We start from the raw sequence: 12842 nt of genomic DNA, 5'->3' as shown, positions 1-12842 counted from the left end.
ATCTCTTTCCACTTTCTGCCCCAGCCACCTTCCTTCCTCATCAGCTCTCACACATGAGCAGCGCCTGTCCCCGGAGGCTGCAGCCAGCCCAGACCTCCCTGACCCGACAGCAGCAGGAAGCTGGAGCCAGTAACACTCGATCACTCTGAGGAGCTCAGAGCCTCGGATGGCAGTGCATTATCGTGGAGATGTGTGCTCTAACACTTTAATGGATGAACAAAGGCTTCGTGATGGGTATTTTAGCCAAACAGAACCAAAACAATCAAATCAATTGATATGCTATATTTATACCAGAGATTGAAAAAGAAACGTTCACAGGAACAAAATTATAACACTTTAATCATTTAAACAGAACCAACTTCAGGGACATACATACACATACAGAAAATCCAAACCACGTTAATTGAACAGTATACATAAATACATCAAATTCTTAAAAATCTCCCAAATGGACTCAGTGTCATGGTGTGAAAAGGTAACTTTGAAGCACTACAGACCAGGGTGAAACAGACAAGGTGGTCACTTTGCAGCTACTGATGAGACTAGCCTGTGGACACGTCACGCTTTTGTTAAGAGTTTCTAGGGAACGAGCGAACAGAGCTATTCAGAAGGAATATAAATGATAACCCCAGAAAAATGAAGTTATAGCGAACAATTTCTTTGGTCCTCTAAGCCAAGTCACACCGGTTTTTACTTTAAAATACCAAGTAAGAGTACTTAGCATTCTACCTAGAAATAGCTGAATAGTAACTGGGCTAACATTGTTATCAGGTCAGATTTTAAAAGGAACTCAAAATAACCTGACTATACTTTAGAAACTAATTGTGGAAAGTGCCAGGGAGAGGTAGAGATAAAAATAATAATAAAATTAAAAGCCAGCTCTGTCATCGCTTCACCCTAAGTGTCTAAGTGGCAGTGGCAGGGCCAGAGGGAGACACTGGGAGCACTGTCAGCCAGTGGGAGACCTCGTCGTGGACCGGCTCTGTCCGTGTGTGTGCTGGACGCTGTGCCTTCCCTCGGCCCACACTGCTCCAGTGCAGGATTCTGAAAGTAAGCGGTAACGAGCTTCCTGAACAGCAGCACCGTCTGAAAGTACTTGTACTGAAGACAAGACACACACTGACAAGGAAGAACCTAGACCAAAGTCCCCAGTGCACCTGCACAGCCCCCATGCAGGCCTCCCTCAGCCCCTTCTATGTTCCTTCCAGTTCAGAGGAGCTAGGAGTTTGCAGAGCTGACAGGATAGGCAGTTTCAAAGGGTGCTGGAAATACTTAGAAAAATACTTCGCAAGAGTTTTTGAAAATGCTTTGAAGCCTCTCCTTGCAACAGACAAAACGAACTCCCAGAACTCCTCCCGGGAAATCGCAACGGCTAGTTACCTGCAGGGCTGGCACTTGTCAACTCATGAAGTAATGGCTTTTCCTAAAACGTGAAAGTCCCTCCACTCCAAATGGTGTGATATTCTCATCAAGGCACAGAGTCAACCCTCGACATCCATGCATGCCACCATGGAATGAACTCAATCCAGGAACGAATTCCCTCCACTCAAGTCTAAAATACAGGAAATGCCTTTTTAACTCACAGCAAAGCTAAAGCCAGACAACCCACCGCCCTCCCTCAGAAGCTGGTGTTACAGGTAGACAGCTAATGACTGTCCCAAGAGTAAAATGTCCCTGGAACTTTCACAAGCATGAGGACAGCAGAGTGGAGTCTACGGTCTCTCTCTGTACATCCAGAGTCTCCATCACTTCCGTCAGCATTCTACCATGCCCACTGGAGGTGGAAACCCCAGCATAGTGGCCACGGCTCCTGGAATGTCCAGTGCCCTCTGCTAATGAGTCAATTATGATTTTAGCCAAATGCATGAGTTCTCCTCCTTGGCAGCATCCTGGGGAATCTGCATGGCAGTGGTTGGTGCGGTTAACCTATGCTCTTGGCAAGTCACTCTAAACACTGCCACTAAGAAGGTGGCAAAAAGAAAGCAGAAGGCTCACCCCTCGGTTAATTTCTCTTATTTGACATATCTATAAATAATTATTAAATACAATTCATGGTGAGAAACAAAATTCAATCTGTACAAATTGAAACTGGAATGCATGATTGAGACAGACAATGCCGGCAGCAGTGGGGTCTGCACACCGGGCCATGTGCACACACCGAAGTTCAGCTCCTGATGAGCGTGAGAAACTCTTCCCGGGTCTTGGGGTCTTCCCGAAACACGCCCAGCATGGTACTGGTGACAGTCTTGCTGTTCATTTTCTGCACCCCTCGCATCACCATACACATGTGTCTAGAAAACAAGACGACAGAGCTGTTTCAAAGGCGTAGACAGTGCTGTCTCATTTTCAGTTCAACAGAAAGCAGGGCAAAGATGAATTCCAGTTCACAACTATCAAGCATGTCAAAACATCCCTTCTTAGGAAACTATTAAACTTTTTCTTGAATCATTTTTTGTCATACAGCTATTTGTGATTCAGTCCTTGATATATGCAACCGGAAAGGAATAAGGCCTTGGTGAAGAAACACGAACGTTCTAAATCAAAAGAAATTCAGAAACCGTGCTTGATCCACCCCCAGGACCATGACGGCTCTGTGCTGACGACAGTGTCCCGAGAGATACTCGTGGACACTGATCCTGCCCGCAGAGAGAAGGTAAAAACGATCAGTATGTCTAAGCAACACGGTGAAGCCAGACAGCTTGCACAGAGCTTGGGGACTGCATAGCAAGGGCAGAACGGCCTCTACAATGCGTGCGATTCTCCTAACTCACTCCAGCTTCAAGAGTATCTGGAGATCACTACATGAGACACAGAAGGCTCACAGTCTGGTGTAGGATCTGAGAGAGTTGGTCCCATGGACAGAATAGCGCTACCCAGAGGCTTAAAGCACTGAGTTGGGTAGATGGGCTTGAAGTTAGCGCTAAGTCCAGTGAGAATTGTGGCCCGCCGCTGTAGAGCAGTGAGTAGAGATGGCAACGCTGTCTGCATTATTTAATTTTTTCTTACTTATAGAGGAATGATGAATGTCTGGAGAATAATCCAGTTTAAACACTGTGGTCTTATAGTCATCAAGACACTGTGTTATAAATCATCAGCAGGTTATTTTCATGTTTACTAAAACCTCAGTTAACAGTTAAATTGAAAAACAGGAAAAACTTGCTTTTCTTTTTAAAACAGTGTCTTTGCTACCCTTTATACCAATTCTTACTTTTCTCTCTGTTTTGCAAATCTGCACTCACCAAAAATAAAGCTAAGGAAAAGGGCAACATTAAAATACTACTGACTACACATATAAAATTCTACAGTGATACATATGACTCCCAAGAGCTCCGAAGTTCTCAGAAGAGGGAAAACCAAAAACCAGGGGCTAGAAAGACGGCTCAGTGATTCAGAGAACATCAAATGACCCGAGTTTGGTTCCTAGGACCCATTTCGGGAGGCTCACAACTCCTGTCACTCCAACTCTGGCCTCCACAGGTACCGCCAGCACACACGTGCACAGGATTCAAATAAGATTAAAAACAAACAAAACTCCCTTTTCTATTCCCTGGCTCCTCCATCAGCATCACAGTGAGGAAGCAGGAAGCAGCTGCAGGCCCATGGATGGGGGCCACCAGCAGCTGCAAATGGTCCTTGCTTGGTCCTGGAGAAGCTGAGTGGCAGTGTAGGTGGAGGTTGTATTGATTGTACTGAGATGCATCAAAGGCGGTTTGGACTTACGTTGCTTCAATCACTACCCCAACGCCGGCAGGCTGCAAGGCTTCTGTGATAGCCACCGCAATTTGTTTGGTGAGGCGTTCTTGAACTGTGGGGTGTGACAGAGAGAAAGGTTTAAAAGCCAGACACAAACAACTGGAAGATTTTTGTGTGTGTGTGTGTCTCTAGAATATTTGTGATCTTACAAAACTGTGGGATTTAACATCCATGACATGCCAGCTTTCTCTGAGATTATTCTATCTGCTGCTGTCGAAGAAGCCCCTGGTGTGTGTCCTCCCAAGCACGACAGGTCCTGGGGAAACTCTGCAGGGGAGGGTCTCGAGCATCAAGATCTCTTCTGTGTGCATCAACAACACCGATACCAGCTCACAAGCATCTCCATGGGTCGGGTGGAGTGAAGAGCTCATCACCATGCGACAGAGTTAGCCTGGAAGCCAACTGCCGGACTGCTGAGTGCCGATGCTGGAGCCTAAACAATTCAGTTGCTTATGGTAACAAAAACAACTCGTCTTTGAATGCATATAAGGGTGTTCTCAGAATCGTGCCAACATCAGGAAACTGACAAAAGTCCCCAAATGTCTACCAAAGCAGAGACTGGCTAGACTTGAAGCATTCACAGGAGTGAATGACACGGTTAGGGGGTGGGATGAGGGTCTGCTGAACATGTGGGAAAGGAAATGGGGAGGGAAGTGAGGCCAGTCACATATGAGCCACCTCTGTTTACCTGTATCCGATCTGATTTGAAGATGTCGGCACACGCACGGACACAGAAAGAATATAAAAGCATGACAGGGTTTCTGCTAACGGTGTAAAAAGACTATCTCGTACCTCCCTGGGAAGGCTCCATTTCTGCCCCTCATACTTATTACACTTGCAACAGAGTAAAAATATTTGTTCCATGGGGAAAATGTTTTCTGCAAATAAAATTTGTAAATGTTTACCTTGTAGTCTTCTACTATAGATTTCTACAATCCTGGAAAAGAAGGAATTGTTTTAGTTATACATTTGAAATGAATTTGGCAAACATGAGACGAAAAAGGACCTTGTGGCAGCAATGGTGGGATACGGGCAGGAGAGATGGCTTATGGGAAAGAGAGAGAGACACAAGCAGAGACCACCAGTCACACTTCAGCTCTGCCCCCTGTGTCCCCAAGGAGAGAGAGGGAGAGCTAGTAAGTCCTCGAGTGTAGCGTTCACTCACGAGAAACAGAATTGCAGGGGAGTAACAAACCTTGGCGCTCCCTGGTCATCAACTTCAGGCTAAGTCCCAAGCACTCTAATCAATCATACTGTCTTATCAGAGCTTAAAGTTCAAGTTAAAAATAAAAAGGCATTTGTTAATTAATAGTAGGCCAACTACTGAACCAGCTAAATCTATTAGAGTAATCAGATTAGAGCGATTAGATTTCTTCAGGCATTTCTTTATGAAAGGTTTATGTAAGTATTTCACGGGATTAATGCTCTCCCAAATAAGAGGTTTCTGGCCGTGCAATGAAACCTGCCAGGTGGCAGTGTGAACAACCCATGTGAAAGTGGAGACTCAAGCTATAGACCTTTTCTTCACACACACACACACACACACACACACACACACACACACACACACACCCTATACCTCTCTGGACTTGAGTCTCTACCCTGACTTCCTTAGGTAATAGAGTATGATCAAAAAGTTCTAACATGAAATAAACCTGTCCTACCCAATCTGCTTTGGGTAATCCTAAGTAAGACAAACACCGGTAGCAGAGAGTGGATTATTGCTGTGACAGACATGACCATGCTGGTGTAGGAGGACTGGAAAGGACTTAGGAATTTTGACCTGGAAAAGTCTTTGTGAGCTGGCGTGGGAACTGCGAAGACAATGAAGACAATGCTGAGAACGATGCGGACAATAGAAGCCAGGTTTGTGAGGTTTCAGAGGGAGTCAGAGTCTATCAGGACCATTCGTGTGATATTTTGAATTAAGAATCCATAGCGTCTAGCAAGCTGGAGTTGAAGAATCTGCTGTGATTATTAACAAGAGTCTAACACTACTGAAGTGAAACCTTTGCTTTGCCGGGGCCATCCATACGGTCCAGCCAGCGCTGAAGAATCAGCCGTGATTTAGAAGAGACCAGCATCACTGAGGGGAAATGCCCTGAGAGGTTTCCTTAGGGTCAGCACACAGAAGTTATCATCCAAAGCTACCCGAGGCTGTATCTCGTGCTGATAGTCGAACTTAGTAATGTGCTGCTGGTTTTGAAGACATGAAGGGGTCACAAGAGAGTTCGAGGCTCAGCACTGTGAGAGGCCAGGAGAGGCCATTGGTGAAGGAGCAGCCTCAGGGTTAGTAGAAGCCCCAGGACTGGGATTGAAAGGGTCATGGAGAGAAGTTGAGACTTGGCACCCTGTGGCAGGGTCAGAGTCCCTGAAAAGAACCCAGGAGGCTATCGGTGAAACTACAGCCCCGACTCAACAGAGACCCGAGCATCTTGGAGATGCCAGTACCACAGGATGACCACCATGTACAGCAGCAGCTGTGGAGTGAGCCACCTGGAACCATTCATTGGTCTCCGTGTGTGCTGTGGATGTGCGGATGGAGAGCCGGGTGATGAAACTGCTCCAGCTCCTCAGGCCCAGGAGATGAGAGTCCCAGACCCCGACACTGGACTTCATACTGCTGAACTGTGATTTTGCTTTGATCTGAAAGTAACTGTGCCCTGGTGCTTCCCTCTTGAAGTATGAAAGTGTTTATCAAGCTTTTGATATTTCTTTTTCCCTACAGGAATCCACAGTTGAGAGACTTTGAACTTTTAAAGAGATGTTGGATTTTTAAAGAAAACTTGGACTTTTCAAGTATTGACATATTTAGAGATTGTGGGACCGAGCCATCTTTCCATCACCATCAACCGCACCACCTGTCTTGGTGATATTCATTCTGAGCAGGGCTTTGTGAACATGAACCTGTGGGCGCTTCTTCCGGTTCTTCCTAATCAAGAGTCACATTCCTCCTCTGTACCGTGGGGACAGACTATGGCTGAGAGCTAAGTCCTGTACATCCTCACTGCAGTTGTTTCTGCATCTCCAAAGCATAACCGCCCACATGCAGGGCCAGGCAGGCATCAACAAGTGCATTCACTGCACCCGTGTGAGTGGTTGTTGATTTTAGTGTAAAGCGCTTATATAGCAATGAGTCCCATTGGGTTGAAAACAGCATTGCAACTAACATGTTAGAGTAAATTTTTTTTTACATTCAAAATTTGTACAAACTATATTTGTAAATGAGCTCAGTCTATAACTGTTATCTAGTCTTAGCAGGCCGTTATCAGGAGTAGGTGGCATCATCACTTGGCTAAGCAACGTTACAGGTTCTTCTATGAATTCTTCTTGGCTTTTTTGAGAGAGGGTTTCAATGTAACCCTGGCTGCCCTGAAACTCTGTGTAGACCAGGCTGGCTTTGAACTCAGAGATCTTCCTGCCTGAGTGTTGGGATTAAAGATATGTACCTCCATACCATTCTATGAATTTATTAATACATCAAAAATTAATGGTTATTTTGGTTAGCCAACAAGGAAGGACTGTTCACAAAACTGACCAGCTCTGACCCCTTCTTACCCATATCATTAATCTGACTTCCCCTGTAGTCACGTGCAGCTTCCCTAGCTTTCAATGGGCTGCATGAAAGTAGTTGGCCACGGCAGTAGCTGGCCTAGACAGTCCTTCTACACCGGGGAAATCAATATACAGGTTGGCCAAGGCTATCCCAGGAACTACAGTTCCAAATTCAAGATTTAATTAAATTAATTCAATTGTTCTAAGGCAAGAAAACAATCAGATTTTTAGCAACAAAGAGAATTTCTATTTGATGTGAGTTTACTCTAGACTTCCCCTAGAATCAAACCAGCTCACTTCTGGTGTCCTCCTGTTACTTAACAGCTTCCCTGCCTGATATTTGACTTTACAGGAATGGAAAGGTCATGCATTTAAAGGTGAGCACACAACAAACTTCACCACAAGATTAAAATGAACAGTAAGGCTTTGCTAAGATGCAGCTTTCTTTATTACTACTTATTCTCTAAGCATTCTTACTTCCTAAAAGAAATAGACAGTTGGACAAAAGCCTCAGTTGACTTTTCTGTTTAACATGCCCTTTCTTTCACTGTTTTACGAAGTGTGAAAGTAACACATACTCAATGCCTTGGTTTGGTGCCCCCTTTTATTCCTAAATTTTAATCCTATTAGCAAAACGGCAAATCCTCATGCAAGCAATCAGCTTCTTTATATTGCTCCACAGAAGGTTTAACTAGTTAAGATCTTTTCCCCAGGAAAGGACAGAATTAAGACTGTCCTCCTGTGCCTCTGAGTCATCATTTGTTCCATGACCCCACTGGATCACCCTAGAAGCCACTGCTCATACTGTCAGTCAAGACCAGCAGAGGATGTCTTCAAGGTCTTCTGGGGTCTTGGAGGTATGACTCAGTGGCAGAGCCACTCACTTGCCTCGACCGAATGAAGCCGTGGGCTTGATCCTCAGCACCAAAGAGAGGGAAATAAAAAGATCACACCTAAGCTTACAGTGCTCTGTGAAACTTCTTTTTAGTATGGAAGTCATTCCCCAACTCCATCTTCCCTGTATAGACAGTCTGTTACAGTCTCAACAGTGCCAGAATTTCCATGATAAAAGCATATAGTTGTTATGGGAATTCATTTAGCCAACAGCTTTTGAGGGTACTGGACTTAAGGGCATGGTCTTCTGTCTGTGGACTGATTGCTTTTAAGAGAAAGGAGGGGCTCCCTCACTCTCTTGGGTGGTGGTGGGAGATCTGATCACAGCTCCTAGCACCCACAGAGCAGAGGACCATGGCAGCTGCCTACTTTATTGTTCATGAGTGTTCACCAATAAATATTGGATACCTCCCTTTATTTCGGGCTCTCATGGATTCACTTCTTCACGCTTATACCTGGCACCCAATGTGAGGGTGGAATATGAAGTTTAGGCTCAGGAATCTCTTTTGGAAAAGAAAAAAGAGGGAATGGATGGGATGAGATAATAGGTAGATCAGTGTACCTACTATTACTTACAGACAATTTACATTGGTGTAGATTCTTGTATATTGATATATATGTAAAATTATCTTTGTATTCCTAAGATAATGTGTATATTGACATAAATTTAAACTATATTTGTTATACTGTATATGCTATTTCTGCTTACAATATTTGTATACATATGTAAAGTTATTTTCTCATAGTGTATGTATATATATTTCTACCTCTGCTTAAGATATTTTGTATATTGATGCAATTTTAGGATTTTTTTATCATATTCCACTACACATATCTACCTGTGATGAAGATATTTTATATTGATACAATTTAAATGTCATTGTCCTCATGCTGCACATCTACTTAAAGACTGTTTATGTTTTTATATGAAGCTTTTATTATACAGGTTATTTAAGAATGACAGGTTAATAGTCACCCACGTGTGTTATACTATTAGTCATGTTAGTCAGGCTCTCTAGATGCAGAGATTGTACTCTCCATAGACAGGTAATCTTCAAACACTTCAAAACCTGAAGAATATGGCATTTAAACAACTCAGGATTCTGTAGACTTGAGACACAGTTGCTCCTGGCAGTAGCAATCTATTCCTGAGAGGATGTTGGGCACTGAAGGCACTCTACTTAGGGTTTGTTTTCTTCTTGGCATAACTGGCCTTTGGGCAAAGAACTGCCCTTGCAGTATGCATGCTGTTCAAAATTGGGCAAGCAGGACATAAACCAAAGCAACTGCTGAAACTTGCCAAAACAGGGTAGGACAGTCTTTCCGATTTTCCTGCTTCTGAAAGTGGCCTGTCAGATATTCTAGGCCCCAGTCAAAGTTGGTTGTCCCAACATTGCCAATGAGATTTTAGGTGATTGTCCAGGTAGCCAGCTGTTTCTGTTATTTCTTACATGCTTTGAAAGCCACTTGCTTGCACTTCCTACTTACTCAGGTAACATTACTTTTCTTCTCAAGTCTTTGATGGGGTTGATGACTAGACAGGCGTGGCTAATATCATCTCATAACTTAACTAAGACATTTTAGGTACAAGACTTTGACTTCTTAGGATAGGACAACTATTGGATTACTCTCTGTTAGGTGCCTATTTATCTACATCCTGGACATTTAGTATGTGTGTTTCATGCTTGATGGTTTAGTTCTATTTTATATGTGTTATTACCTTTTCTTTCTCCTGGTTGACACTTGATATTTGTCCTTACTGTATATAGTTTTGTACTAGATTTAAAGCCCTTTTATTCAGACAAAAGGGGAAGTGTGTGGGAAGTTATTCAGTCAATAGCTTTGGGGGTACTGGACTTAGGGGTCTGGTCTTCTGTGTGTGTGTGTGTGCGCGTGCACACGCATGTGATTGCTTTAAAGAGAGGAGGGGCTTGCTCACTCTCTTGGGTGGTGGTCAGTGATCTGACTGCAGCTTCCAGCACCCACAGAGCAGAGGATCATGGCAGCTCTCTACCTTGTTGCTCATGAGTGTTTTCCAATAAATATATTGATATTTCAGGCTCTTGTGGATTCACTTCCTCACGCATACATAGAGCTAACACTTCTTGATGGAAAAGGGAACACCAGAGCACTGTACTATGACTGTGTACAAGGAGTATGCTGATAGTACTACTATTCACAGAGCACTGACCTATGACTGTGAACAAGGAGTATGCTGATAGTACTACTATTCACAGAGCACTGGCCTATGACTGTGTACAAGGAGTATGCTGATAGTACTAATACTCACAGAACACTAGCCTATGACTGTGTACAATGAGCACGCTGGTAGTACTAATACTCACAGTCAGCATAAATTTGTTTTTACTATTATTTGGGAGTAAGTGGGGGACAACTGCTCTGCCTTCTGTTGCTGTGATAAACACCATGACCATGACAACTTATAAAGGAAAGGGCTTATCTAGGCTGTGGATCAAGAGGGATAAGAGTCCATCACCATATTGGTGGGGAGGTATAGCAGCAGGCAGGCACAGAAACTGGAACAGCAGTCTGAGAGCTCACATCTTAAACCAAATGCATAAGGCCAGAGAACAAACTGGAAATGGCAGAGGACTTTTGAAACCTCAAAGCCTACCCCCATTAACTTACTTCCTTCAGCAAGGCCAGACATCCTAGATCCCCAAACCATGCCAACCACTGGGGACCAAGTGTTCAAACACATGAGCCTAGGAGAAGCACTCTCATTCAAAGCACCACAGGTTTATACAGATACCAAAAAGGAAATGAAAAATATGAGGGCTACCACTTCGGGACTAGGGCAAACCTCACTTTGATGGGTTATACATCAAAGCCATGGAATAGCCAGTCATATTCATTCCAGTGGTGACTGAGGTCACTGTAACCTCAATCAAGTGATTCAAACATAGCTTTAAATGCAATGACTGCACATTCATTACTTACCCCTTCATTTGGTTCTTCACACACACACACACACACACACATGCATGCACGCACATGCACGCATGCACCTAGACATCCCAGTATTTCTCCAGATAACCCAGGATTCACTGTCTCCATAAAACCAAATTAAAACACAAAAGGACATTTAGGGGCAGTAAAACATTGATGGATAGGGCTTAGCAGAGATCTATGAACACAAACCCTCACACTGACTTCCAGTTAAACACAAATGGCCAAATATACACATCACCTCTTTTCAAATCCCAAATAAAAGTGGAAACACATTTTTTTTTTGTTATTGCTTTGTTTTATTTTTTGAGACAGGGTCTCTCTACACAGCCGGCTGTCCTAAAACTCACTATGCAAACTAGGCTGGCCTTGAACTCACAAAAATCTGCCTGCCTCTGCTTCCTAAGTGATGAAATTAAAGGTGTGTGCCACCATGTTCAGCTCAAAAGTGATTATTTTTTTTTGAATTCGTGAACATGTAAGTAAAAAAGGATGGGAGTAGGCAAAGTAGCGGGGGTGTGCCCTGTGCTGCGGGGGCAAATGCCTGCAGCGTTCAGAAACACAAGGCACAGGGGAAAGAAAAGCAGAAGGAAACAAGAGCCTCATATGCTGGTCTATCACAAGTTTAAAAACACATATTTCACATGCTAACAGAGCCCCCAAGTGGCTTGGCTCGCATTACTGTGAGACCGTTAAGACACCACAACACTGTAAATAGTAGGAAACAGAAAATAATGGAGAAACCGGACACTGAAAATATTATAAAACTCTAGAAGAAAGTGGAGTGGTAGGAAGAAAACAGAACACAAAAAGAGGTGGTCCATGCAGAGAAAACTTTACCCCATTTCCAGACCATGCAGTGAATAAGACAACTCATTCTCGTATAAAACCACACAGGAACAATGAGAGTGGAGAAGTCCTACTTGCCTATCCGTCCCTAAGCACGCCCACTGGGATTCAATTCTATAAATATCAGGAGCTCGGACAAAGATGTGAATGCAAGGAGGGCAGGAAACCCTCAGTTATCTTCAGTGCTTTCTAGATCACGTAGTGATTCACACCAGACAGAATATCGTGTATCTAAGGAATGGGGGAAAACTTCACTGGTTAGAATCCTTTCTATGGACCAACAGAACTCACACTGGAGAGAAACCGTATATGTAAGCAGACAGGAAATCCTTTCACACAAAAGGGTGCACAGTGGACAGAAATCCTACGAATGTGTTCTATGAGTAACTCTCAAATACATAAGTAAGTAGTCACTAGAGAGATACCATATGGTACAGCAATGTGGAATATTCTTCACTTTATTTTTTTTTTCTTTTTGTACCCTCGCAAACCTGAACATACTCACACTAGAAAGAAAACTTATCTGTGTCAGCCATGTTGGAAAGCATCAATCAGTCCAGTTCCATTTGATAACATGAAGGATTCACAATGGGAAGAAACCCCAGTAAAGAACATATGAAGACTGTATAACCACAAGCCTCTTCGAGCACCCAAGAGGATGAAGAAAACTCACTAACATGAAGTGTGTAGTCTCTAGTGGCTTCTGTTCAATTCATGAGCATAGAAGAATACACCCTGGCAGAAAACTTTGAACAATGGGACAATCAAGGCGGTGACGTGTCTTCATTAGACTAGGCCTTACTGTGAGTATGAACCCATAA

General features: G+C 43.6%; 1 protein-coding gene across 1 annotated transcript in view; it reads right to left on the bottom strand.

Moving 5' to 3' along the window:
• Window positions 1–340: 340 nt before the first annotated feature.
• Window positions 341–12842, bottom strand: part of Gch1 (GTP cyclohydrolase 1) — a 33135-nt gene continuing 20633 nt past the window's right edge. The window contains exons 4-6 of the mRNA XM_057786284.1: window positions 4659–4690; window positions 3721–3805; window positions 341–2291 (exon numbers count right to left, since the gene is read on the bottom strand). Coding sequence (XP_057642267.1) covers window positions 2165–2291; window positions 3721–3805; window positions 4659–4690 — 244 coding nt within the window. The 3' untranslated portion in view covers window positions 341–2164. The remainder of the gene's footprint in view (window positions 2292–3720; window positions 3806–4658; window positions 4691–12842) is intronic.

This window comes from Chionomys nivalis, chromosome 12 (genome assembly GCF_950005125.1).
Source record: "Chionomys nivalis chromosome 12, mChiNiv1.1, whole genome shotgun sequence".
In the NCBI taxonomy this organism is placed as follows: Eukaryota; Metazoa; Chordata; class Mammalia; order Rodentia; family Cricetidae; genus Chionomys; species Chionomys nivalis.
Note: the sequence above shows the minus strand (reverse complement) of the source record. Positions and strands in the feature narration are given on the sequence as shown.